At 43.6% G+C, this 26,030-nt stretch overlaps 1 protein-coding gene across 4 annotated transcripts in view; it reads right to left on the bottom strand.

The window, feature by feature from the left end:
• SPATA13 (spermatogenesis associated 13) overlaps positions 1 to 26,030 on the bottom strand; it is a 75,493-nt gene that overhangs the window by 32,637 nt on the left and 16,826 nt on the right. For 2 of the 4 annotated variants that reach the window (XM_065678519.1, XM_065678522.1), the window contains exons 1-2: positions 24,939 to 25,034; positions 9,377 to 11,176 (exon numbers count right to left, since the gene is read on the bottom strand). In XM_065678519.1, the coding sequence (XP_065534591.1) occupies positions 9,377 to 11,014 (1,638 nt within the window). In that variant the 5' untranslated portion in view covers positions 11,015 to 11,176; positions 24,939 to 25,034. Of the gene's footprint in view, positions 1 to 9,376; positions 11,177 to 12,944; positions 12,984 to 24,938; positions 25,035 to 26,030 lie in introns of those variants that run through there. The other 2 variants (XM_065678521.1, XM_065678520.1) reach the window with 2 other exon arrangements.

The following is a 26,030-nucleotide window of genomic DNA, read 5'->3' as shown; positions in this document are numbered from 1 at the left end:
TACAAAGGCCAGTGCCATCCAGAAGCAGCCCCTGGAGACAAGGGGGAACCAGGCAGGGCACCTCCACCAGCTCATGTTCAGGTAATTTAGCTGAGCTGCAGATTTTTGCAGGCAGATGTAGGTGGCATTACAACCATGTTCCCCAGCACTGTGGGAGCCTGCCTTGATCCCCATCTCCTACTCCAGCAAGGTGCAGCTTCCCCACAAGGTTCTTCACAGCTGTGCGCAGCTGTCTTGGATACCTGCTCCTCACTGCACTTGACCACTACTTTTGGATAACTCAGCTCTAGGTGCCACTTTCAGGTGTGTTGTTTGGGATGTGCTCCCCAGGGCCCCCTGACCGCACCAAACAGGCTATGGCAGGAGCTTTCCTAGGCTGTTCCCAGGTAGATAACTACGCCATGGAGTCTGAGCCCAACCAGACCAAATCCCTTCTTTGCCCAGGTACAGGCTGATTTCCCAACCCTGGCACAGCAGCTTCAAGGACTTCATCATGACCTCACCCAACAGGATCTGGCACTGGTACAACCCTGTTGCATTTAATGGCACATGACTGCTGCTGGCATTCCCTGTTACTTATTACTAAAGCAAGCAACATAAGCATCAGGTGTTTAACCACTGAAATCTTAGCTTAGCCTTTGGAGGCTTAGCTTAGCCTTTGAGATGAGAGCCAGGTTCTGCAACTACTACTCAAACTACAGTGTGTATTTAATAAATTCAGCACCCAAAATTGTCCTCAGAGAGACTGCTGCCCAAGGAGCTTGAGATCTGACCTGTTGAGTGCTGATAAAGTTTTACTTATATGGCTGCAACTTTTACCAATGAAACAACAAAAAATTGCCAGTACCTGAGACTGCACAGCAGGACTTCTGCTGGCACAGTTAAACTAGCATGCATAACTTCACCGTATACCTGACCATGCTCTTCACTGCAGCAAAAATACCCAAACTATAAGTATGACCCAACGCAGCTTATTGGTTGGCAACTTGCTGTTGTCATGCTTGTGAGGGCTGACGTACTGCTGCCACCACAACAGCAAAGGAAAAACAATCTCTGCATGATTTTTTAATGTGTTTATGAAAAGGGATGCCCTAATGAAAATGAAATCAACACTCCATAAATGGGTCGATGCCTGAGTACATTGCTGAGGCTCCCTGCCCACTAATCTGCATTTCAACCCCTACCATTACCTATTTGGAATTTTTAAAATTTAATTTTTATGTTCTAAATGTACTTAGACAATTAGTGCTTCATAACATACACATATAGACAAGCACGGCAATATAAGGGGACACTTAAATCTCCTGCAAGTTCTTTCCCTACCTGGCAAGCTGCTGGGAAGTCACAGGCAGGTGCCTCTTGGACAAGGACCCCCAGCCTTGCTGGTCTCCTGGGGAAAGGGCATTCTGGTTCCTTCTGCCTTTTTTACACCCCTTCCCCCTCATCAGTGCCACGATAAGTTGCAACGCTTCTTCTTTTGGTACATCTGTAATGTTGAGCTCCCTGGCTGAAATTCTGCCTTGCTCACTACAGCTGCCTTTCTCTAATCCAGAGAAAGGTGATAATAAGAATCTAATAAGGTCTTTACAAGAGATTAATATTAATTTCCAGATGCAATTTATAAAAGGGTGTGAGAAATTAAACAGATGATAATTCTGGCTGAGAATAAATTACAAGGAAAACCTGCATAGGCTGAGAAGTTTCAGAGCACAATTACTACAGTTCTCAATGAAAAGATGTGATCAATAATCAGTCATGTTCTTTTGCCAATGACAAGGCTTAAAAGCTTCACAGTATTTGTGCTATAAGTATCTCTGTATTTTGATCACGAGTACAGATGTGCGTGTACATTTAGGGGTCTACATAAATATGTACAAACTTCTTATGCTAGCAATGTCAGCTATATGCCAGTATTATAATTGGTGACTACTAAACAGCTAAATAGTAGGACACAGTAACTGCCAAATGCTAGGAACTCAATAAGTAATATTAGGATTGACTTTTCAGTTCATACAAGCAACGAAAAATGTAAACAACCAAGTGATCATGACCTAGTGGTTATAAATTATTTTATCACCTTCACTTAACAGAGTAAAAGTCCAGACAACATGTCTCTACCCAGGTACATCATAGAAGTCAACCTTTGCACTTCTTCGTGTTGCTAAATAGCCGTGGGGAAGCATTAGTTGAAGCTCATTTATCATCACTACTAACTGAGGTCAAAAGCTTGGTTTATGTTTCATGGACATGATCAATATTTTTGTTTGCAAACTGTTATGACAGACACAGAGATTAGGGGTCTCCAAAGACAATACAGCCTCCCAGAGAAAATACATTCATTGCTTTCTTTCTGGATTTTCTAAAAAGGTCCTACAGTGTTATGAGAGCCCTGTTGATCCAACAGGCTGACAATTTCCAGCAATACCATCACAGCAATAGTTACCCTGGAAGTGATTTCTTCTTTCTCTTTTTACATCCCTCTGCCCCTCTGCCACTAGCATCTTTTCGTTTTAATTAGCCTTTGAGAAGACCCGAAATAAATGCATTGGTTTTCTGTCCCTAAAATACACAGTGCTATTCAACCACTGGTCTGCAAGACAGAAAATGATCTGTGAAAGAACTGCAAAAAACCCCTGTTTAAGAACATACACATTTACACCCATACAAACAAGCAAAGCAGAAGAAAAGTAATACAACATATGTTTTAGCTGCTTGCACGTTATAAACATTATAGCAGGATAATCTGCCTTTTCTTTCCCTCACCCAAAATTGAGCAGACCTACGGTTTAAACATTTGCTGAACACTGCTTCAAAGGGGGACTCCCAAAGGAATACCACTGCACTGTACTTATATGAGCTCCTGGAAATGGTGTGGGAAATGCTACACATTGTAATAAAGTAAAATTACATTACTGTGCCTTGTAATAGGGTAAAATCAATCCCCATTAACAACACAAACTACTGTGGTAACACACTCATTTTGAAAGTTTTAGAAGTTGGGAAAAGATTTATATAATTCTACTCTTGGGATTTGTTGACACCAGAGCAATTGTGGTGTTCTAACAGATCATACCTATAAAACCACATTAAAAGATCTGGCTGTATAGATAACAAACCTAAACAAAATTTAGCCATACTTTTTCTAAGGCATTTTTATTGCAGGTTTGCTTCATTTAACCTGACCCTTGAAAGTCTGCTTATCATGATCAACCAGCATAATGCTTTTTACCATGATTAGTCAGTTCACCTTCATAATATTCACAGTGCACAGACAAGGAGCAGACACAAAGCAGTTAAGTCATGTTAAGTCACAGAGGAAGCATAAGGCTGAACTGGAAATGACAAGCGGATCTCATGACTATCAAATCTGTTCTTCAGCCTCAAGGATTTCCTTCATCCTCTCCTCTAACTCATTTCCAAAACCAGATCAGTTAACATATTTCCGACTGACATATGGGAGTTTGCAGGGAAATGCATTTGCTTTGCAGAAATCTCATCAGTCGTATAAAAATGCAAGCCTGCTAAAACCAGGAGACTGTTTCCACTAGTTTTCTTGTGACTGATACTTGGGGATAGCCGGGTGATGCTCTAGTGCTGTCCCTGTTCACTATTGAACTAGAACAGCAAGCCTTTAGTGTATAGTAAAGGAGTATGCATGCCTTCACCTCCTTTTCGGAAATGTATAAGCATTGATAATCCCTAAATAAACCTGTGAGGAATTTCTAAATTGACTCAGAACACCCCAGATCAAGTAACAGGTCTGAAAAAAAAATCCGGTTTCCTTTTATTTGGCAAAACAAGCAACTTTTTCCAGGCTATCTTTGTAATATCTGCTGGTGAACCTCAAAAGCCAGATGATAACCACATGTTGGAAGTGGAACTTTATGCTAGCAAAGCAAAACATAAAAAGCCATAGGCCTTTGCATCTCTTCAGTGTCTCTGCAGGCGAAGGTCCTCTGGTTCCCCCCTCTCTCCACCCTTCCAGAGCAAAACCTCATTGTCTCTGCCCAAGCCCAGCCACTGTCATGTCCTAGCAGCAGTCACAAACTGCAGCTTGCGTGGGGTGGAACTGCCTCAGGCAGCTGTACTTCTGCAAATTATTACTTCCTAGAACATAGAGTAAGGGTGAGGCTGCTGTGGTTGATCTTGGAGTAGGAAGAGTCAGGACTGCTGTGCTTGGTCTCCTCCAGCACCCAGCTGGTCTCACAGCCTCCCATAGCATCCCGCTCAGCATCCTGGTACCACAAGCAACACAGCTGCCTCCGGATGCCAGAAAGGGGAAACACAGGCGGCTCAGAGGAAACTGCAGCTGCCTCTGCTGAATTAGGACATTGCAACCTCCTATCATTGAGATGCATTTTCAGTGCTAACAGCTCAACACCGTGCTCAATGTAAAAACCAAATTACATGGTCAGAAGTACTGTTCCACTCTCTCAGGTGCTTATTATCCTGATCCCAGGGTAAGCAACACCTGGGTATTACTGAGGTGTGAGAGGAGAGCTACAGCAGAGTCAAGTCTCAGTCCCTCTGGAAAGGCAGAGGAGCACAAATGCAGTAAGGAAAGGGAGCAGCTTGCCCCAGGCTATCTGCAGTGGGAGTCCATCTAAGCTCCCCCTTCCAGCATCCACAGACCCTTTTGTATGGTTTTGTATGTAACTTCTCTTTTACTCTATGGTTTTCAGGAATGGCCAGTTTTATTCAGCACTGCAGAGTTACTTGGTCCACTACTTTAACCTGATGCAGAATTCAGATTACTGCCACTACTGCCTTGTTTTTTCTTCTTCCTAATAGAGGATACAGCAACAAATGCTTACAGGACATATTGAACAGCAGAAACCTCTGCTGCGGTGAGTTGGAAGAGTTTTTTTGCTGAGATAGGAAGATATTTGTGTCCTTTGGGGGCTCCCTTCAGTATCATTTCAGTGATCAGTTCTGCAGCTTGGGTTTGCAGCACTGCGCAGGGGTTTCTGGTTTTGCTCTGGGCAAGTTCTCCTGAAAGTTTGTTTTTGCGCAACTGTGGAGACCTTCTGTAAATGTATCCTGACTTGTGCAGAGCAGGTCAGACAGTTCAGTGTAAATCCAGTGTCACTCTGGTTAAATGAAACCCCAAGTTTACTGTCAGAGATGCTGCTGAGAGCCTGTTACAGTGCTCTGCTGTTCTGTTCTAGTAGAATCAGTGGTGAGCCCTTGCTCCAAATTATAAGCCTCATAGCATTTTAAGAAGCTCTCCTCTTATTTACGTTATCTAATTATCCTTTGCTGTTTAGCACATTTTCAGTCATACAGATTAAGCCACGCTCCAAATTGCATGTGGATGAACCAGAGGAGAATAAATCCAAAGAGAAGCATTGGAGAGCTGAGGCCAGCCTGCTCCCAGCAGGTGTGCTCATGCCCAGCCCCACAGCACTTGGGAGCTTGTGGTAGGGTAGCAAGCATGCTCATTCTCAGCTCCTGGCTGCTGCATGCTCCCTGTGGGTATTGAGCATGACCACATCCAGCCACCACCCTCTGTTCCTTCACTGTAAGGACACTTTCTGAAGCAAGAAATAGGGAGGACAAACAGTGAGGACAGAGCTGAATCCTTTCCATATTCGCACCTGTACAGCTCTTATTCCTCTTCTCCATAAGCTGGCCTCCAGGTTAAGCCATTGGCACTCAATATCCAGAGACCTATATGGGACAACCCAGCTCAATTCTGCCAGCAGCTGATAGACTGCATGATGTAGATTAGTTGGGACCACCGGCTTTCACATGGCACAAATACAAATGAGTCAAGAGACAGGTCTTAAAGAGCTTAAAATACAGTCTGCAAACAAAACGTGACTCAACCTTAATTACACCAGAGTTACCTCTTCGCTGTAATTTATCATTCACTTATAGTCATGCAGATAAGATATTTTGGTAACAAGTCTGGTGTACTGGAAAGTCAGATGCCAGCAGGGCAACTTAGACAGCAGCTGCTCCAAGACCTTGTGAAAGACTAGGTGAAACGTCAAACAGCTTGACTTGTCTTTTTTGCAACAAATTCTGCAGTTTTTGTTCAGGCAGCCTTAGTGGCTGACACATGCCAGTCCAAAGCAAAGAGTTTAAGCTTTCATTATTTACAGTGACATGAGGCTCTTCAGGGAAGTAAAGACCATGCGAAACAGGCCAAATACAAACTTGTACTTAATTATTTCCTGATGTATTTAAAAGCAACATATTGAATGTGACAGTGGCACAAAGTAGAGGCTGTAAAAGCATGGGCTGTCACAGACGAGCTTTGGTGACTCACGCCTCTGCAACTTAAGAAGTGCTGAGGCACGGATCCAGGCTACACTTCATTAGCTCTTCCCTGGGAAGCCACCTCTGGCAGGATCAACAACCGAGAAGGCCAAACACCACCCCTGCTCCAGTGCAAATCTTGCCTTCTGGTGAAGCCAACAAAGTGACAAAGTGACAGGATCTCCAGAATGAATCACATAGGGAACAAAATCCGGAAAACATTGATTCAGGTAAAGTGATAGACAGCTGTGTGTGCGTACTGCAAAGTCATCACTACAGCACTGGGGGAACACAAGATAGAAATGTTTAGTTTCCACATTTGGGAAAGTGTAGAGGTAGGCCAAGTTCCACAGGCTTCATTTGCCAGCTAGTCTACTAGGTGAGTGGGTAAGGGAAAAAACTAGATTTGCTTCCAGCTACAGCAGCCAGTCCTGAAAGGAGAACACGTTTGAGCCTGACCACTTAGCACATTGTAAGCTTTGTACTGAGACATGTCTGCAAGCCACAGAGATTTTAGTGGCTGTACAGGAATATGTACTGGCTTTTACAGGAAAACCATACAGAAAAGAAGATGCATGAAACATGGAAACAGTGCAGATTTGTCTGTCAACACAGTGTATTTAAGGTTCAGACAAAGTCTTTAAAATCTGTGATACAAATGACTCAGCATGGCATCCCAAATGCTTGTTGAGAATGAACCAAGCACTTGACTGTCAAAAGAACAACTTGCTGGGTGGGTACAGTTCTGTAATGTAGAGGTATAAGGTAGAAATGAAAATGAATTGTAGTCAAAAGTTCAAACCCCAGTGACCTCACTGTGTGAGCATGTGGCATTCATAAAGTGCCTGCAGGCTGCATAAACTCCACATAAAAAATAACCTGGCATAAGTACCCTTGATACCAAGCTACCTCCACACTGAAGGAAGCATGCTGTAAAGGAGGAAGAAACAAGCAACCTCCCAAAGAAATGGCAGGGAGAAGCATTCTTCCTGTTTTGTAGTCACTCTGAGTGCCACAGCTTTAAGGTTGCATATAGGATGAGGAGCAGGAGCGGAAAAACAGAGGACAGAATTCATATCTCTTGCATGATAAGACAGAAGTAAACCTTGTCCTGCACAGCTCCTGCTTCCAATCCACAGCTAACACCTCCAAAACTTCAGAGTTTTGGATCTGAAGAGACATCTGGATGCAGCTGCACCATTTGGGTGGTTGCAGCTGTTCTTCCATACACAGGGAATGCACTGCTGACAGCAGAGCACTTCCATGCACTGCTCACAGCAGAGGGATGGGGCTATAGTCCCTCACTGCTGCCCAAACAGCCAAGGAGTCCATCCCATGGCCACCATTTCCTTCATCTCCTGCAGGGCTCCATCCCACACCAGCACCCGTTCACCACTCAGACTGCCATCAGTGCACACTCCGTGTTTTAGACAACAGAAATGAGCACTAGAAGGCACTCACAATTAACCTAAAATACTTTATAATATAAAGAGAAGCTTAAATTGCATGTTAGATAATAACACAATGTGGTGTTAAAACTGAAACTGCAGTAACTTTTATCCACCCACTGTACACATTCATTTAAAAACTGTACTGGTTTGTTGAAGCCAAGGGGAGGGACCAGCTGAATTTCCCTTGAGTCATGATCGCAGATCACCACTAGATGGTAGATGAGTAGCATTAATTCTTACCTCCCATTTTGTTCCTGAGAAATACAACTGATACATGTCCACATTGGTGCTCTCACATCTTCCAGCGGTGTGAAAGCATCTCCTTGCACACACTCTTGAGTGAATGTTGAAAAAGATGGATTCTGGGGTAATTCTGGGACTCCAGAAGAGGAATAACCTCAAAGCCCCAAAATTTATATACACTGGGTTTATTTTTCCAATCTTACCATAGGCGCAAGCACTGCAGTAAACAAACTCTCTTTTCTCCAGTAGGGCAATATTTATAAGTTCTGTAACCATTTACAGTTAGTCTGCAAAAACCAGAAGCTTTTAAAAGTCAGACAGTTTCACAGACATTGTAAGACTTCACGGCATGAAATGCTGAAGTTTGTACAGCTGCAACAATTGCCTTCGTCTACCCCATTCCTAAGGTGTCAGATACTTTTAGTCGAACTGAGGTGACCTAAAAGATGCCAGCTTTATTCTGTGAATGGTTTCTATACTCATACAGATCCAGAGGGATTTTTGCCCCAGTGCATTTTTCCCAGTGAGCAGCAAACATCTCTCTGCTGCCTCATCCCAAAACCCACATTACTGCGCATTGCTGGGGCTCAGTAACTGCATCATTTCAGATGGGTGCAGGATACGTCGGACAGCTCTTCACCAACACTGCCAAACCATTGCAACTGCTCTAGTGCCAGCTCACACTGTGCTTTAGGTAAGGTTATTACATGACCTTACCTCAGGTGCTGCAACCTCTTCCTACCCATCTACTGAGACTATAAAATGATGCATTAGGTGCAGTGAAATGGTGGTATCTTCACCAAAACATTAGCAGCCACACACTCTGCCCAGCATCTAAAGTATTGCCATTTGAAACTTAAATATAAGGCAAATAAATAACCAAACAGCTCACCCTCAGCATAGCCATCACTGCCCAATGAAAACACTGGACACATCTCCATGCTTAAACCTCTCTACTATATGTTTCATGCTATACTGCTCTACGAATATTACCATGTTCTTCAAGACTTCCATAGCCAATTATTTGCACTGAATCAATGCTAATTCAAAACAGTCAGACACTTCAGAGACCTTTCAGCTCAGAAGGAAACACAGCCAGACCCTGCTCAGGCTGGTAAAATCCGACAAGACCACATGACAAGGTGATGTATCTGCAGGGTTCAATAAGCTGCCCTTGAAAACAAACAGGAATGCCATTGCTGCCAAAACTGTCTTTGATATTAATGCACAAAGAAAAAATAATTTGACGTTAGCATCCAAAGAGAATATATTAAAGGAAATAATTGCTGTCAGCATATTTTAGCAGTAACAACCTGCAATAGGTATTAGTAGTCAGGTTATATTGCATTGTTTGCATTGTTTTGCATTAATAAATAGATACATATACAGCTTCTAAAGGATTTTGCATTCTTTCTTACCTCTTCCTTTTTCTCTTCAGCACCAGAGGTTATATTGAGGCTCAGCTGAGAGTGGCTGCTTATGCCACTGTCTTCATTTCCATCATCGTAGTACACAGTTTGCACCGAGTCCTGGAAGCAAACAGGGTTCTTGCACAGCTTCAGCCCAGGTACCTCAACTCTCTCCTCACTCTCCGATGAGTTCAGTGACAACGTGCTGTGATGGTTTGGACACTGTAAATTCATATTGCACTTGACCTTCTCTGCAGTAGGACTTTCAGGCTTTGGAGTAGTTGGCCTGACCGGAACATGAGTGTTTTCAGCTTCGTATGTAAACTGCTGTGTAGCTTTTGGTTCATCCGAGTCTGAATAGAACACTTCATTGGGAAATGGACTAATGTCATTCAGCATGGGTGATAAGCTGTCGGAGTCTGGGATACCTGATGACGTCCCGAGGCTTTTGTCTTCAGAAACAGCTACATTCATTTCAACCTTTTTATCCTGAGCAACTGCAGGGCTTTGCAGACAAGGTGTTCCAGACAAGGAAGTGTCTGGACTAGATACCGTGGAGGTGCATTTCTTTCTGTCATGATCCGTGCTGCTGGAAACCCTGCGGGAGTAGTCATCATGCAGTCTGCTGTTCGACCTTGTTCTCTGGGACTGCTCAGTGGGAGAAGGAGCCATGCTCTTAGAGCCATCCTTCTTCCATGCAACATCTGTAACGTTACTGACCAGTTTCAAAACTCGGTCAAAATCCTTTGCCCTGATAGGGCTCCTCCACCGCTTGGATCTCCTCTCGGGATTCCCACCGGTTTTGTCCGAGTCAGCAGAAGTATCACTCACAGTCCTGGTTGGCATCTGTTTGTCATTTGGTACCTTGAGGTCGGTAAGGTTCGAGGTGGACTTCCGTTTGAATGAGCTTTTTTTCAGGAAGTTCAAGTTATCTGAACTTTTGCTTCTCCGATAAATGACCCTGTTGTTTTCAGAGTCTTTCACCAAGATTTCACAGATCTTTGGCTCTGCGATGACAGGCGACATTGGCCTTGTACAGTTGTGATGACTCTGAACTTTATCCGTGTCTAGCAAATTTATGCGGCCAGCACCATAAGCCCGCCGAATGCTGCGTGAGCGGTGAGTGTTCCTCAGGAAAGACTCATCACACTCCTCCGCATCAGAGCAGTCAGAACCTAAACCATCCACCTCATTCTGGAAGTCCTGTAGAGGTCCCGAATAGGAATACCTGTTAGTCTGAACTCGCACCACCGTCCCGTTCGAACCCTGTTTGCCAACGCCATTCTCATTTAACATGTCTGAGCATTCCCGTGTTTGAATTCCTTGGAGAACTGAAGATTTCAGCTTCTTGAAAGATCCCATCTTTCTGATGGAAGACAAAGCATTCCATGTGGCTGTGTTGCCCATCAAAACCAGTGAGCGAGGCCTGTCAGAACTGGAGTTCGCCCGTTTCCGAGGGGTGGTGAAAAAGCGCATGATTTTGGAAGGACTGAGTTTATCCTCTTGAATTTCCTCCTCATGACTGTTGCTGGTGCTGTACCCCCCATTACGGCTGACACAGGTAGTTTGGTTGTGGGGCTCTTTATTCTCCATAACTATGCAAGTAACGGTGGTGCCATTTCCACAGCCATTTGGAAATGTTGTCATGCTCTCGACGCTGTACGCGTGGAGATGGAGGCTGGGGTAGCTCAAAGCAGCAACATTGTCCTCTCCACCAGCTGACCTTGCTGCCTCTCCTTCATCTGCTGCACCTTGGTTTGTCTTGCTTTCCCATCGGCTGGGTGAGCTGATTCCCTCAGGCTGCACTGCCTGCACCAGGAAAACAAAACCAACCATTAGAGAAATCTGTTACAAAGTCCCTAACTAAAAGAAGTTTGAGCCCTATCGTAGGAAATAAAGGCACACAGGAAATAAAGGAGTTCTTTCTCACTGAACAAAGGTGTGTTGCAGTGGAGAGAAGGCATTCACAACACCCTCAAAGTATTATTGCATTCACTAGCAATTTAAGAGACCAGAATAATTTCAATATGTACTCATCCTCAATAATGCTTAATAAGCTAATAAATTCAGTATGACTACCACAACTACATTACAACACTAAATATAATTCACACACTTAAGACAGAGAAACCCCCAACGACAGCAATCCAGTCTCCTTCCTCATCTTGCTGAGCACTGAGCCCCAAGACACACGAGTTTTCACGCGAAGAACTGAGCATGAACATCAAGTGCCACCTAATCCTCAAACAGCAGGCAAAGAAGAGGAAAACCTACTGATGTTTTCCTACACTTGCTGCTGTCAGAAGGCTGTGTGATGCTCAACTGTCTTGTCTGTGCCCTAGCAGGTAAACCTAAAAGTTACATCAAATGCACAGAAAGTGTTTCTCCCAGCCAAAGAAAACAAGATTCAGAAGTACATAAAGCCAGAAGCTGGGCTATGCTGTCATGACAGCACAATGAAAACAAATTTGGAATTGACCAGTCTCTGTGACTGAGACATGCTGCATAAGGGATCTCCCCCCGAGGCTGATCCTGGGAGATCCAGCAGCCCAAACCACATTCCAGTGTGTGGGCACCACCAGGCATGTGTCTCTGCCAGGCAGGCAGGTGCTTTCACCCCCATGCTGCCCAACACACGGAAAGCACTCAGTCCAACACACAGGGATGTTCAGGCCAAAGCTGGCACCATCTTAAAAATGAAGGTTCTCGCTGCAAGTGCCAGTGGGATCCTCACAAACCTGCCACTGCCGGGGTAAGGAGGCGAGGGATATCTCCCCACCCCGAAACGAGGAAGACGTGCAGCTCTGCTTGATGGAGAGAGGCAGCCCTGGCCCTTCTTTGTTTCTTTCCACTCAAGTGGCCGCAGGGGCTCCGAGGGACAGCGGGTGGTGGTGGGTGGTCCCCGGAGAGCGGGGGACCAGCGGCAGAGCCCCCAAAAGAGGTGCGTTAACCTGCCGGGGCTTCCACCGCTGCCGGGCTGTATCAAGCTGGCCGAGGTGCGGCGAACCCCGCACAGCAAACCCCGACCACCACGTGAAACGAGGAGCTCGGAACCCACTGGTTTTAAGGCTGCTCCCCCCGAGTGCACTTTAACAAGTTTTGCGAGCCTCCGTCCCTCCGGGATAAAAGGATTTTCTTGTGTTCCAGCGAGACGCCTGCAGTCTCCCTCTGCGCTGTTTTTAATCCCCCTCATTCACGGGGTCGCGGCGGGAGCCCGCCGGGCTGCAAGGCAGTACAGAGCCGAGCCGGGCCAAGCCTGTCCCCGCCACCGCGGCACGGGGGCCGGACAAAAACCCGCAGGGCACCGAAACTTCAAGGGCCTGTCCCTGTGCTCTTGGACCGCTGGCGAATTTCCACGCGGAAAAATATGAAAGAGTAAATAGCAGTAATGAGAGCGAGACACTGCTCTCGGCGGGGAAGTTCCAGAGAAAGCGGCTTTGGGAGAAATCGCACCTGAGAAAGGGAGCGGGAGAGGCAGGAGAACAAGCACAACGCAATGAAACGAAGGACTCGGCTCGCAGCGCGCAGCCTGCAGCAACTTCCCCGCGGTGCTGCCGCTGCCGGAGCAGCGCCTTACCTGGGGGGAGCCGGCGCACGCCGCCGCCGCAGCCCGTCCCCGCCGCCGCCCGCATCGCTATGGCAGCGGAGGGCGGGCAGCGCCGGCCCGGCGGGGCGGGGAGAGGCGGGGCGGGAGCCCCCGGGTACCCCGGTCAGGATCCGCTCCGCTCCGCCCGCTCCGAAGGGATTCCCGCAGGGCCGCAGCCGGGGCTGCGGGAAGGAGAGTCAGCCCTGCGCGCAGCGGCGGTGCCCCGGCTGAAGGCATCCGGCCACCCGGGGTCGCCGCGTTTGGAACCTTCACAGTTTCACCCGTGCTGCCGCCTCACCTCTCACCGTGCATTCTAGGGACGCGGGCTCCTCTCAGCCTTGCTTTTGTCATGGCACAGGCTTCGCGCTGTAGTCCTGCCGTGTAGCACTGGCCAACACATCGCCTAGTTCTTACCCGTGCTCAAGCGTGCACCAGCTGAGGATTAGGCTGCATATCACCAAAAGGGGGGTCAGGCATTGGAACGGGCTGCCCAGGAAAGTGGCAGAATCACCATCCCTTGAAATGTTCAGAAAATGCATAGGTAAGGCCCTTAAGTGACATGGTTTAGTGGTGGACTTGGCAGTCCTGTGGCAACAGCTGGACTTGATAATCTTAAAGGTCTTTTCCAACCTATTTGATGATTTTGTGAGTTTATTTTCCCAGCTCTAAACTGCAGGTTAAATAGTCCATTTCCTTACGCACTATAACTACTCCTCCTAGTAAACCTAAGGTATTTGAAAAAAAGCCTCTGATCATGTGTCATTCCTTTTTCACCCCAGCAAAGTATATTTAGAGCAACATTTTATGCACAATCTGAATAGTGTTCATATATTATGAGGTAAGTTTTTTGAGACAATGTCTCACAGCCCCATATCATGACCCGTAACAACTGCTAATCCTTGCTCAAATAGTTTATTGTCTAAGAATAGTTCTATACGTGGACTGGAGCTATAGACAGAATTAGAACTGTTTTAACGTAGCTTAGGTAAGAGGCAAAATTAAAATGGGGCAACACAGAATGCATGGCACAGACACCCTGAAGAAATAACAAAGGCATCAGCCCCACTGCCTCTCCTTTGAGACCAGTGTGACTGTACATGCTGTAATTGCTTCTCTGGAGAGCAGTTGTAGGCCTGCTCTCAAAGGCCAGGTGTAGTTAGGTGATGAGGCAAACAAATGGGCTTAAGGGATATAGGTCAAATGAGGTAGCAAATAACTATGGGAGTGACCACAGGCTGCTCCTGCTGTCAGCAGCAACAGGCATGGCCTGACACCAGCCCAGGTCCTGCTGGCCTCAGCTTTATGGGACACCCCATGAAAGGAGTAAGTCTTAAAGAATGAGTCAAATGAGCAGGCAAAGTGGTTGCTTTACAGTGCTGAGCATGGGAAGCAGAGGAGAAATAAACAGAGATTAAGACGGGAAACACTGACACTGTGTGGAGAGGGTCCCTTATGGACCATGCCTGTGTTAGCTTGGGGGGAAGTCCTCAAGTCAGTGCAGACAGGAAGAAGTATCTGCTTCAGACTTTGATAAAGGGGAGTCTCGGAAGGGAGCTCAGTGAAGGCGCTAAAATGACCAAGGGAAATACTATTTCATTTATATGAGGTGAGAAATGTACCAGAAGTTAACTTTAAAAACACACGTAACGGGTCTTGTAAACCTGTCTCACAGGCTTCCTGGTATCTCTGGGGGTTTGTGCTGGTCACTTTAAGCTTCTGACAGCACTCTTCAAACCTGAATTTCAATGAATTTGTGTTTCTATGTTCCTGTACATTCTTTTCCATCAATATGCCAGATATATCCCTTGCACTCATCCATTGCACATTCTTTTAAATCCACAAGCCCACAGAGAAGGGAACCCCCAGATCTTCCTGTGTCCTCTCTCCACCAGCTGGACAAAAAGACAGAGCAGAAGAAACTATTGAGCTGAACTGAAGGACTAATTTGGGTGTCTCCTTTATCCAGCCAACAGTGTTGCTGAAACTTGAGAAATTCTGGTAACTTTGAGATCTGGACCTTTCTTTTAAACATATTTGAAGCTCATCAGCAGGTTAAAAATGTCTTGAAGAAATAGAAATTATGAAAGAAGGTACCAACAGGCTAAAAACATGCTTGCAAGAACTTAATGTCATGGAATCATAGAATAGTTAGAGTTGGAAATGACCTTAAGATCATCTAGTTCCAACCCCCCTGCCATGGAAATCCCTGCTAAAATCCTCACTTTAGATAGTTAGGTAAAATGTACTGTATGTTGTATTCTTTAAATGTCACTTAATAAAGGAAATACCTAGAAAATTGCAATTACAGAGGTAACAGTATTTAGTCAGTTAGACATTCATCAAGTTTCTAAAAGTAAAGACTACAGTTTTAATCTTCCAGACTTGTTAGCACACTGGTAGTATGCAAAAACCCTCTTCTAACTCTTGCAGCCTCCTTGAGTCAGAGACTGCTCTTCCACGGACTATTTAGCAAAGCACGGACGCAGCACACCAAAGAGTGTGTCTGAGAACAAGATTCACTTTCTGTTTTGGAGACCCATAATTACCTAAATATCTTCTTAATCTGAATATTATGGTTTTAATGGCTAGGAAGTGTATATGGTATTCAAGTGCTGTTACACCAAGGTTTAGTAAAATTATGCAAAGCAAAATTTATCAACAGCACTGCCATAAGAAAGAAGGCAAATCACTCTTCTCTCTAGAAACTTGAACACTTTCCAATTTCTTACAATATTTGAAGAAAAATGAGCTATAGTGTTTCTTTAAGGTTACAAAACAAACTTTCAGTAGATTAGTCCTGCCTATATAGAGGTTTTTCTACAATCTTAAAAAAGCGAAATGTCATACAAATTTATTATTTTAAAAAAGCACTTTTGAGCTGTCAGTTTCTTCAGCTTTTTTATTTCTTGAGAGGATTAAGGTTATTTGCCCCTGAGAATGATTGAAAAAGTGTAAATAAGAGCAAATTCATAGCACTTTCTTATGTTTCTCTGTTATTTACAGGCTAATAGTTTGACTCCAGACGAGTAAAAAAGGCTGCAGTGAACTGGGAGGCAATGCCACCAGTTCGTGTTATGGTTGACCAAGTACAGTAATATGTGAAGAGCCCCAAGAATAAGTTCGAGATTGGTACATGGATGGGATTTTTAATGATGATATGACAACGGTCATCACACTTACCACAACAAAAACAGAATGCTTGTTCTAGAAGCTCTAAGTCTGTAATTTAGAGGAGGTTTAATGCACATGTGACAAGGAATGAGAAGGATTATTCCAAGTGTAATAGAGGTAAGAAAGGATTACAAAAAATGTGACATGAAAGAAGGAATATAGAGTTTTAATGATGAAGAAAAACCCTTCCCCCAACTTTTAATGGGTAGTGGTACATCTCTTTGCTTTCTCAGAATAGTGAAGGGCACACTTATGTAATAAAGTCACTCACTTAAATCCGAAAAGTCTAAATGAGTATTACTCTTTCTATGTAATTTAGAAATTCCACTACGACAGCTCTGTTATTTCTTTCATGGTTCTTTTACAGATACTTTTCAGAAGTCTATTTTGAAGTAGTGATTTATTTATTTTTTTAAGTACTATAAAGAGAATATAAAAGAGCCAAAAGGAATAATTTCAGGAAAACATAAGAACATTTGTTCTACTTTAACAGCTATTGGGCAAGATGGCAAAGGAAGTGACTCTCTAAGACATACTATAAATTAATGAGTGACCAAATTTAACTATTAGAATGCAGAATCACTGAAATAAGGGATCCCTTTGCTCTAAATGACAGTGTCTTCTCCAGGCTGCAATACATGGCTAATGCTTCAGTTCTGCAATTTGCACCTCCCTTTTACATCGCAGGCAGAGACTCTCCTGTAAGCAATTAACCTCCAAGGAATCTTTACACAGTGACAGGTCCCACAGGGGGAATTAAGCTGAGTCATATATCTATTGACGTTAAAAGCAGCTCCCCCACCGACTTGACTGAGAGCAGGATCAAGATCTCTGTTCAGTTTAGAAAAGAGGGAAAAGTAGTATGTTTGCGTATTCAAGATCAAGCTAACATAGGCTGCTAATTATTTTCATCTGTTTTATATATAAACCATGTGAAATTAATGTAGGATTTTTCCATTTCCTTTTATCTGCAACAAAACTAGTAACAATAGATTGAAAGGGGTTTTCCAAATTCAAGACCTTTGTCATCTTGGCACTGAAAAAAACCATTCCAGAAAATGAATCACGTTGCTAAGGAGAACACTCGAAGAACTGCTTGGGTTAAACTGCTGTATTCTTAATTTGCCCAGTGAAAGTCATCATTGCCCCTGTGCAGGAAGATGGTATGCCACTTCCAAAAGGCCACTTCCTGTGGCATTTACTTTGCTGCTGATAAAGGCAGTTAATGACCAGAGTGAGGAAAGTTTGTCACAATTTGGTCTAAAACACAACACACAGCAATCTGTCTTTCCCTGTAATCTTCTTTTAAACGTGCTTTGCCAAGGTTGTTCTGCTGAGCTTGCTCAGTTCTGATAAACAGAGACCTAATTTAGGGAGAACACAATAGCCCAATGGAGTGACACCATCAATGAAAAATGACCATTGTGTACCAGGTTACCATTATCCCATCTCCGAGTTGCTCTTACTCACCCACCTACACCACTACAGCTGCATGCAACTTAATGATGGCTTCAGCCTTTCAGACTGCTAGAATGCTATTTATAACCCCGAGTGGTCTGACTGTGATGCTATTCTTTTTCCCCATCCTCAAGAGGCATTATTCAGACAGCATGACATGAAGAGATGGCTGGTACTACAGAAGAACAGTTTCCAATAAACAGATCATTGTGTTTAAACATAAAGAAGACTTCCAGTTACCAATTAGCAAGGCTGAATTCCACCTTTATTTTGTGTCTTACAAAGTGTAAGATGTAGGAAGGGAAAGAGCCATGGAGATGTAAAGTACACAGAAATAGGAAGAAGAAATTAGTAAAAAATTGGGTTTTTTAATCTTTTTTCTATGCTGTTTCTTTTTTTTTGGGGGGGGGGGGGCGTTTCTTGCCTTGAAAAAAGTTACCAGATTTTCTGTTAGATGGATGTACATCAAAATGATATGGACTAGCTGGGAGGAAAGGGTGAGATTTCAAAGAGTTGGAATTGTCCCACTCTGCAGCCATTTGCTTTCTCTTCTTTCTCTGCTCCACCTGCCATCCCTTCCAATGTCATACCTCTCACTGCAGCATCTGATGGCCCTACAGCCATTCTGTATTTATGTTTCTTGCTTGAAATAATAACATGTAAAAGTGACTATTAGGAGCTCTTTATTAACTTTCTTCCCCACCCACTTAATTACCCTGCCATTCCGTCCTCTCTATTCAAAACTGCCCTTCCAAAATCACCTGAGGACATGAAGGTGCCCTGTTATACAGTCAGGAGGCCAAAATGTATCAGTGGAAGGATACATACATAAAGGATCTTGAGGAGTTTGAGGGCTGAGGGTCACCTGCAGTGGATGTTTGCACCTCTCAGACCAGGGCTAGGGTGACTGGGAGGAGGCGGTGCATTTCATGCATTTTTGTGTATGAGCCATAGAAAGGGGCTGTATGTGGGTTTATTTGGTTTCCGAGCAATGGTGCTTCTCCCTGGGGTCACGGAGGAAGCACAGGTAGCACCCAACCCTTATTTAAATTGTTCGGTTGTGCTGAAGGGAGTAGGGATGCAGCAACATTGCAGAGGTAGTGTCCGTCAGATGTTAGAAAAGACAGAAATGCTTTACAAGTGAAGCAGGTAGTGGACTTCATTAGGAACGATGCCACATCAGTAGAGATTATGCAAAGTTATATATAAGATCATCTTACCTCTGATGCTTATTACAATAAAATAACAGGTCTCAGTAGAATAATTGGCCCAGTGTGATGCAAGAAATACACAACTGGTTAGAATGCAGCTGTGCACCTTTGTTAACTCTGTGCTGGCAAAGTCAAAAAGCCCTGCACAGTCACAGCTTTTGGTATGTTCATGGGGTCAGAAGAGTATCTCAGTAAGTTTAAGGAAAGGAGCATTTGAGGGGAAAGCACTGAGGTTTGGTGTGGGGCGGTGGGGAGGGGGTTCAATTAGTATCAGTACTTCTCTTTGTCTAGTCTGTTTTCACAAGGACAAACTTGCTGTCTTTATTATACTCTGAAGTACATTAACATTCATGGTCATGTTTCTTGTGCCAGAAGGTTGAATTACCAGCTCCACCATGTTTTTCCTTCTCACTAATTCTACCTCTAGTTTGTCAATAGCTTCTACTTTTTTGTTTTTATTTACTCTATCAAGAATCCCACGGAATGGAAAAACTAGAAAAACCCCATTTGAACAATGAAGTGCTACAACAACATTTACGTGCTAGGCCTTTTCAATAAAATTTGTGCTCTAAATTTAGCCTGCTGAAAACTTTAAAGCAAGAATAAGCCTCAGTAAATAGTCATCCCTTTGTTTCTGCAGTGTTGTAGTAACTAATTCTCTTCTTTATTAATACTAAAATCAAGAGGGGTTTTTAAAACATGGATGATGAAACTTAAGTAAACTGTCTATTTACTTTGTCGGGAAAGGAAGTTGCCTGATTTTAAAGACACAGAGAACACACAGTGCTGCTCGCTCAAAAACTTACTTGTCTGGACATGGAATCAGACACATACAAGTTTATAATTTTTGGGCTAGGTTACTGGTCCTGTTAAAACCAACCATACATGTTCAATTAGATCTTTTATCATAGTATAGTCAAGGAAATCTCTTACAACCTGATGTTATTTGTAATATAACAATTGTTTCTAGGAATCAATACAAATAATACCTATGGACTGCCCCTGTAAGATATTGCAGGTGCACAAGTCAGATTGGTGGGAAACCAGATTCCTTTAAGATCAGAACATCGGAATTGTGCAACTGTCTTCCTATCAGAATGATGTGGAAGAAAACCTAACTATAGTAGCCTGAGGTGAGTTAGTTATGTATACCTAAGTTACCAAATTGTCTGAAACAGAGGGGGCTGGAACCAGTGCCCCAAGAGTCCTTTGTGGCCATTGCCTCAGACACTCATATTCCAAAGAGTAGAGGTTAAACAACTCTGGATTCTACCAGACCCCCAAGTAATAGTAAATTATCTGAACAAATGAAACCCCCATCTCAGACAGCAAAGATGTCTTCATGACTGAGGCAGCGAAGAGATATGCTGCATTTTGTTCCTCTCTGACCTTGGCAGTTCAGTATACTTTTCTCAGCTTAAGTGCCATATGTGTAAAATAAGTGATGATAGGAGTAGTACCTTATAACTTATGGGCCTGCAAGGACAAATCCATCAATGCTGCTCTGGCACTTTGATGAATACAGTGATGAGAGCTATAAAAAGTATACACATGGTGAAAATAATCCATTACCTACCCGTGCAGAGGACAAACCCTGAATTCCAGTTTTTTGAAAGGAGTTCAGATTAAAGTGCCCATTTCAAGGCTCAGTTGCCTATTTTGATGATGGTCCATTAATCTTCTAAATTTTGCAGATTTGCAGATCTGCCTAATAATTTATGTCTTGTAAGAGCACAGGATAGCTCTGATTAGGAAAGATTACACATTTCTTTACTATGAAAGTTAATTTACAATGGTGGACTGTCTTTGCCTAAACAATGTAAACAGTAAAATGGACATTTCAGTTCCTGTCAGTGCCACAGGCCTTTTTAAAAAGACCATGTCAAATTTCAGGTTAAGAAGGTATAACAAGAAAGACCTTACAAGCCATTCCCTCAACATGCTGGGGTATATAATTAAAATACTAAGCTGGAGATGTGAGCCATGTTTCCTGCTCCAGTATGAAAGTGAGGCACTTTGCACTAATTCTGTCGTAGGTTGTCTTTTAGCTAAGCAATACTAAAATACTGAGTCAGATCTCTTCCCATATCTCACTTTTCATGATGTAATTCAGCAAACTTTCTCCTTCTGTTCCAGGAGAAGCATGTCTGCTTTGCTGTCTCCTGTTACCCACACTGACCCAGAGATGCCCCATAGACCACTTGCTCCTCTTCATGTCATCTCCTTCCATCTACCTGGTCTGTATGGATGAAAGTAGAACTGTTGGCTCCAGCTGATCTAAGAGCTTGCCACCACCTAAAGTGAGAGATGCTGGACATGCCTTCTGCTTTTTGCTGCCAGGCTGTGAGTTGAACCAGCTCCCCCGTCTGCACCCAAGCTGTCGCAGAGCAGAAGGTGGAAGTATCCAAGTGCCAGGAGGTGAGTGGAAACTCCTTCCACAAGCAATGGGACTTCTGAAATGGCTCCAGACTTGAAATTTGTCTCCGGAGCTGCCCAGGAGGGCTGTGGATTGGAAAGGGCTAAAGGAACATGCACTTGCCCTCAACTTATTCCATGCGTTGTGTTTCAAAGCTGTAGGGTACCAGGATGTGTGGGTGTGAGGTGAGTATGAGGTGGGTGCCTGTAGCGGGTTTGCAAAAGGCACAAAAAGAAGCCCCAAAGTCTGTGCACCATCCCAGGCAGGAAATACTTTAAAATGTATTCTCTGGAAAAGCAAGAAAATACTTTCTCCAGAAAATGGTTAATTGAATTTTTCAGGGAGGGCTGTCGTGCCAAATTCAGAGATCAAAATCAATCATTAGGTGAATAGAGATTTAAATCTGTTTTACATTCAGTCTCTGGTTCAGTTTCGATTCCAGCCTCACCACAAAATAATACAAATGTAATCTCAATGCAAGGATATTGGGATTGCTAAGTACTTAAAAAATACCATTTGTGTAATAATAAAGATGCCACCTAACACTTTTTTGATGCAACAAAATTTTGGCAGGCCAATCTACATTTGAATAGTTGTTCAGTCTCGCTGGTAGGATGGACACTACATAGAGGCTGCCGTTTAATGTTGCCCTGGAATCGGTTTAAAACCTGTTTTCAGCAGTCTCAGCAGCAGCAGGGAACCTCCCTGTCCGGCACTTGCAGCCAAGCCGTATGCAGCATATGTTCAGCTGAGCCACTGGTGACACCCCCTGTCAGCATCTGGTAATTTTCCTAGCAGGGACAAGGTTTACATGAAAGCTTTAACTCTGGAAGTCCTGAAGAGCCACAGACAAATACATTCCAAATAATTGTTTTAACCAGAGTCATGGGTGTACCTTTATAACAAGCCAATTCCGGCTGACTGCAGGATCAGCTTTATACTTCAATGTACCAGGTCAAGAGAAGATGCTTCATTTGTCAGAAATCCTGCTATCATTCTGCTGACAAACAGCTCCTGTTCAGTGTTGAGCCCTCAGAGTCACAGACGTTGCTGCCTGTGAAACACTGAAATAACAGCCGTTCTGCTCCTTGCACAATATTCTACATCTTGATTTTTCAACACTTCAGCAAAATCACAGAATCAACCAGGTTGGAAAAGACCTTTAAGATCGTCAAGTCCAACCTTTGCCCTAGGACTGCCAAGACCACCACTGAACTGTGTCACTAGAGGCCTCATCTACAAGTGTTTTGAACACTTCTAGGGACTGTGATTCCACCACTTCCATGGGCAGCCTGTTCCAATGCCTGACCACCCTCTTGGTGAAGAAATTTTTCCTCCTATCCAGTCTAAACCTCCCCTCTCACAGCTTGAAGCCGTTACTTCTTGTTCTATCACTTGTTACTTGGGAGAAGAGACCAGCTACCTCTTCACTCCATCCTCCTTCCAAGTAGCTGTAGAGATTGTAGAGAGCCTTCTCTTCTGCAGACTAAACACCCCCCACTCCTTCAGCCGCTCCTTGTCACATTTGTGTTTCAGACCCTTCATGAGCTTTGTTGCCCTTCTCTGGACCTGCTCCAGCACCTCAGTGTCTCTCTTGTAGTGAGGGGCCCAGAACAGAGCACAGGATTCGAGGCGCAGCCTCACCAGTGCCAAATACAGGGGGATGATCACTGCCCTGGCCCTGATGAACACACTATGTCTGATACAGGCCAGGATACATCATACAAACACTTGGAAATGATTAAAAATTGACTATTACATTTTTCATTGTGCTGAAGTCTAAGAAAAGGGGGACAAAGGGAGTTCAGGCTCTCCGGAGAAAGAAACCCATCCTAAGGTTTGCAGTAAGACACAGCACCCTCTATTAAATCATTCAATATCCCAATGACGCGTACTCTCTTTTCTCACCAGTATTACTTCTCTCATTGCTTAGGGCACTAAAGCTACAACATTTACTAGTAGAAAACAACTTGTAATTTTTAACCAAATCTCATTTTACTGGAACCTCTAAGCTTTTGAGAGCTTATTAGTCCAGATTTAACCTGGTATTAAACGAGAGGAGAGTGAAATCCAGGCTTTACAGCAAGTATTAAACAGCTTTGTTAACACATAGCAATGAAAAGCAATTAGCATACAGCCAGCCCCAGGCTCATTTCCCCTAAACCAGGAGCTGTTTTCCCAGGGAGGATATTGAGTACTTGTGACTACTTTCTGCTGCAATATTCTTATATGGGATCATGTGGTTCCTTCATCCTATGCTGAAAGTTCTGGAAAATACTTCACTGGCATCAGCAGTCCACTTTTGTTCCCATAAACTTCTACCTACTTCCTGACTTTCTTTTAATGGGTAAAAACCTCTTAACTTCTTAGAATTGCTAGCTTAGCTAATTGTGCTTAGAGCTGCACAGAAAACTCTCCAATTTACTAAAGACTCCTAAAAGCTCAGTTTTGTTTGGGTTTTTTGCTTATTGTCCAGAAAAGCACAGCAGCCAACTTGACAGTCAGCAAGTTGCTTAATCCTGAGTCTATTTACATACCAATTTCATCCCCTGATTTCAGTTAGAGCATATCGCCAGAGCCATGATCCTGCAGACGATTCAAGTATGTGATCCTCTACTAGTACATACTTAAAATAACACCAATCTCAAGAGATAATCCACACATAATTATGTGCACAACTGATAGTTAAGTTGTGGGAGTGAGGGCAAAGGCCAACAGTGTCACTGCTTATTTTGAAAAGCTACTGTTATTAGCACACAAGTACATTTGAATTGAAGAGAGATTCCTCCATCAGTCCCTAGAGCAGAACTGTGCCTCGGTCTTTGCCCAACCTGAAGTGTAAGTCTGAAAGCAAAATTCAGGTTTAGTTTTCAGCTCCTAATTACCACCATTTGCAGGTGATACCAGGATCAAAATCAAAGAGCACCTCCTTGCTTGCCTAGCACGGCAGGGTGCTGAACAGGGAAGGTAGGGGCTGCCTGTTTGGAAGTAATTTTCCTTGCTTATGGGTGGAATTAAACCCCATTACTTTTTCCTTGCAAACAATGGAAGATTATGCTCTTCATCTGCATACAAACCAGCAAGAATAACTTTTTGGAAACAGTATGTTACAACACTTTTTCTGTGCCAAACGCATCTGAATTTACAATGCAGACTAACACCACAGTCTTTTCCCAAACCAAGTTTCAGAGAAAGAGTAGTGATTAATACTGTAGTATACACAGGTTACACTACATCTTGGTCTTATTAAGATACATTTGGCCACTAAATATTTCTCCTGGTTTTCCAAAATGTAAGCCCAAGGGTGTTCCAGAAATCTGGGATAATGCCAGGGAATCTGCCCCCCAATGCCTCTGCCAGTGGGATCCCCTTGAAGTAGCAGTACACAAAGCACCCCATTTTCCAGTAGGGGTAAGCTCAGGGGTAAATACTGCCCAAATGGCTTTGCTACATGAACTAAACAAATTATCTGCAACTCTAAAAACCAGACACACTTCAACAGAGGGGCAAAGCACGCTGCCACCAGCACACCAAAGATTAGTATGGTATTGCACTTAACTGAAACAACTAATAAAGCCATAATTGTAAAATGTAGTTAACTACCATCTTATATACCTAAAGTTTATGTCTTCCAGCAGCCATTAACTACAAGATCTGTTGCTCTGGATAAGATTTAATCTAAACGTATAAAAATCCATTGCACAAAATATTGCCCACTACAGTACAAACCTTGTTCCAGAAAACCTGCTTGGCTTTTGAAAGAGGCTGCTGTTGCTCAGATCCAGGGCTCAGTCCTGCAAGGTGCTGAGTGCCCTGTAAGCCCTTTAACGCTGATGGGAAGAAAAGGGACTTGGCATGATTCAGAAGCAGTCAGTATCTTGCGGGTTTGAGTCTGAAGTTAATATATAACAAATGGCTGCACAGTGGTGTGTGAAATCAGCAAGTTAAACATACACTTAGAATAACTGTAACAGAGAAGCAAGCATGTTTACAGGAGCGCTTTATTAAAATCTTCGTGTTGAATAGTCTCATATGCAGCATTCCTATATATTTACGATATGAAAGGAAAGGTTCGGAGCATCTGGTGAAAGTAAAATTAAGCAGTCAAGGAAGAAATAGTGTAAAGTTGTGATCAAAGACTTCTAGATAAATATTGTGCAAACTGTGAGTTGGTTATTATCAGCTGGAATCTACCCCGAGCAAGCTGCACCTGGACAAAATGGGTGATCCAGAATGGCACATGCTAAATGCACATCCACAAAGATGAAAACAACAACAAACCTTAAAACTCTATCAGCCAGCTCTAGTATCTGCAGGTGTCAGCAGCAGAACTAAATGTCAAAAACATACCTGGCCATACCTGGTCATTTACTGTAACAGATGAAAGAGGAAGAAGTCAAAGGTATAATTATGTCTTTGAGAGCTGCAAAGTACTATAGGAAAGTAATTGGGTGAGCAGAAGGCACTGCAGTTGGGGAGCTGAGTTATCCCAGTGGCAGAACACAGTGCGGAAAACCAGGTATATGCTTGCCAGAAAGATGGGACCTGAGCTTCCTTGATTTTGCTGTGTGGTGTACAGGGGGAGAAACTCATTCAGCTGGAGACCCACATTTATACCGAGAGCTTGGCATCGCATACAGAAACAGAGAATGCCCCTGGCTTTGTGCTCTCCAGTCAAAAGGACCTGTGCAGCTCCCTCCTATATATCCCTAGACAGAAGACAAAGTAATATATACGGAAGATCCGCTAGAATGTGATTTGAACTTCTCTTTTCCTCCCCAGAAGAAATAGCAACTTCCAATTGCATTTTTTCTGAATCAG

The sequence above is a fragment of the Lathamus discolor genome, chromosome 4, assembly GCF_037157495.1.
Source record: "Lathamus discolor isolate bLatDis1 chromosome 4, bLatDis1.hap1, whole genome shotgun sequence".
Lineage (NCBI taxonomy): Eukaryota > Metazoa > Chordata > Aves > Psittaciformes > Psittacidae > Lathamus > Lathamus discolor.
The sequence above is the reverse complement of the archived record's forward strand: the minus strand, read 5'-3'. Positions and strand labels throughout refer to the sequence as shown.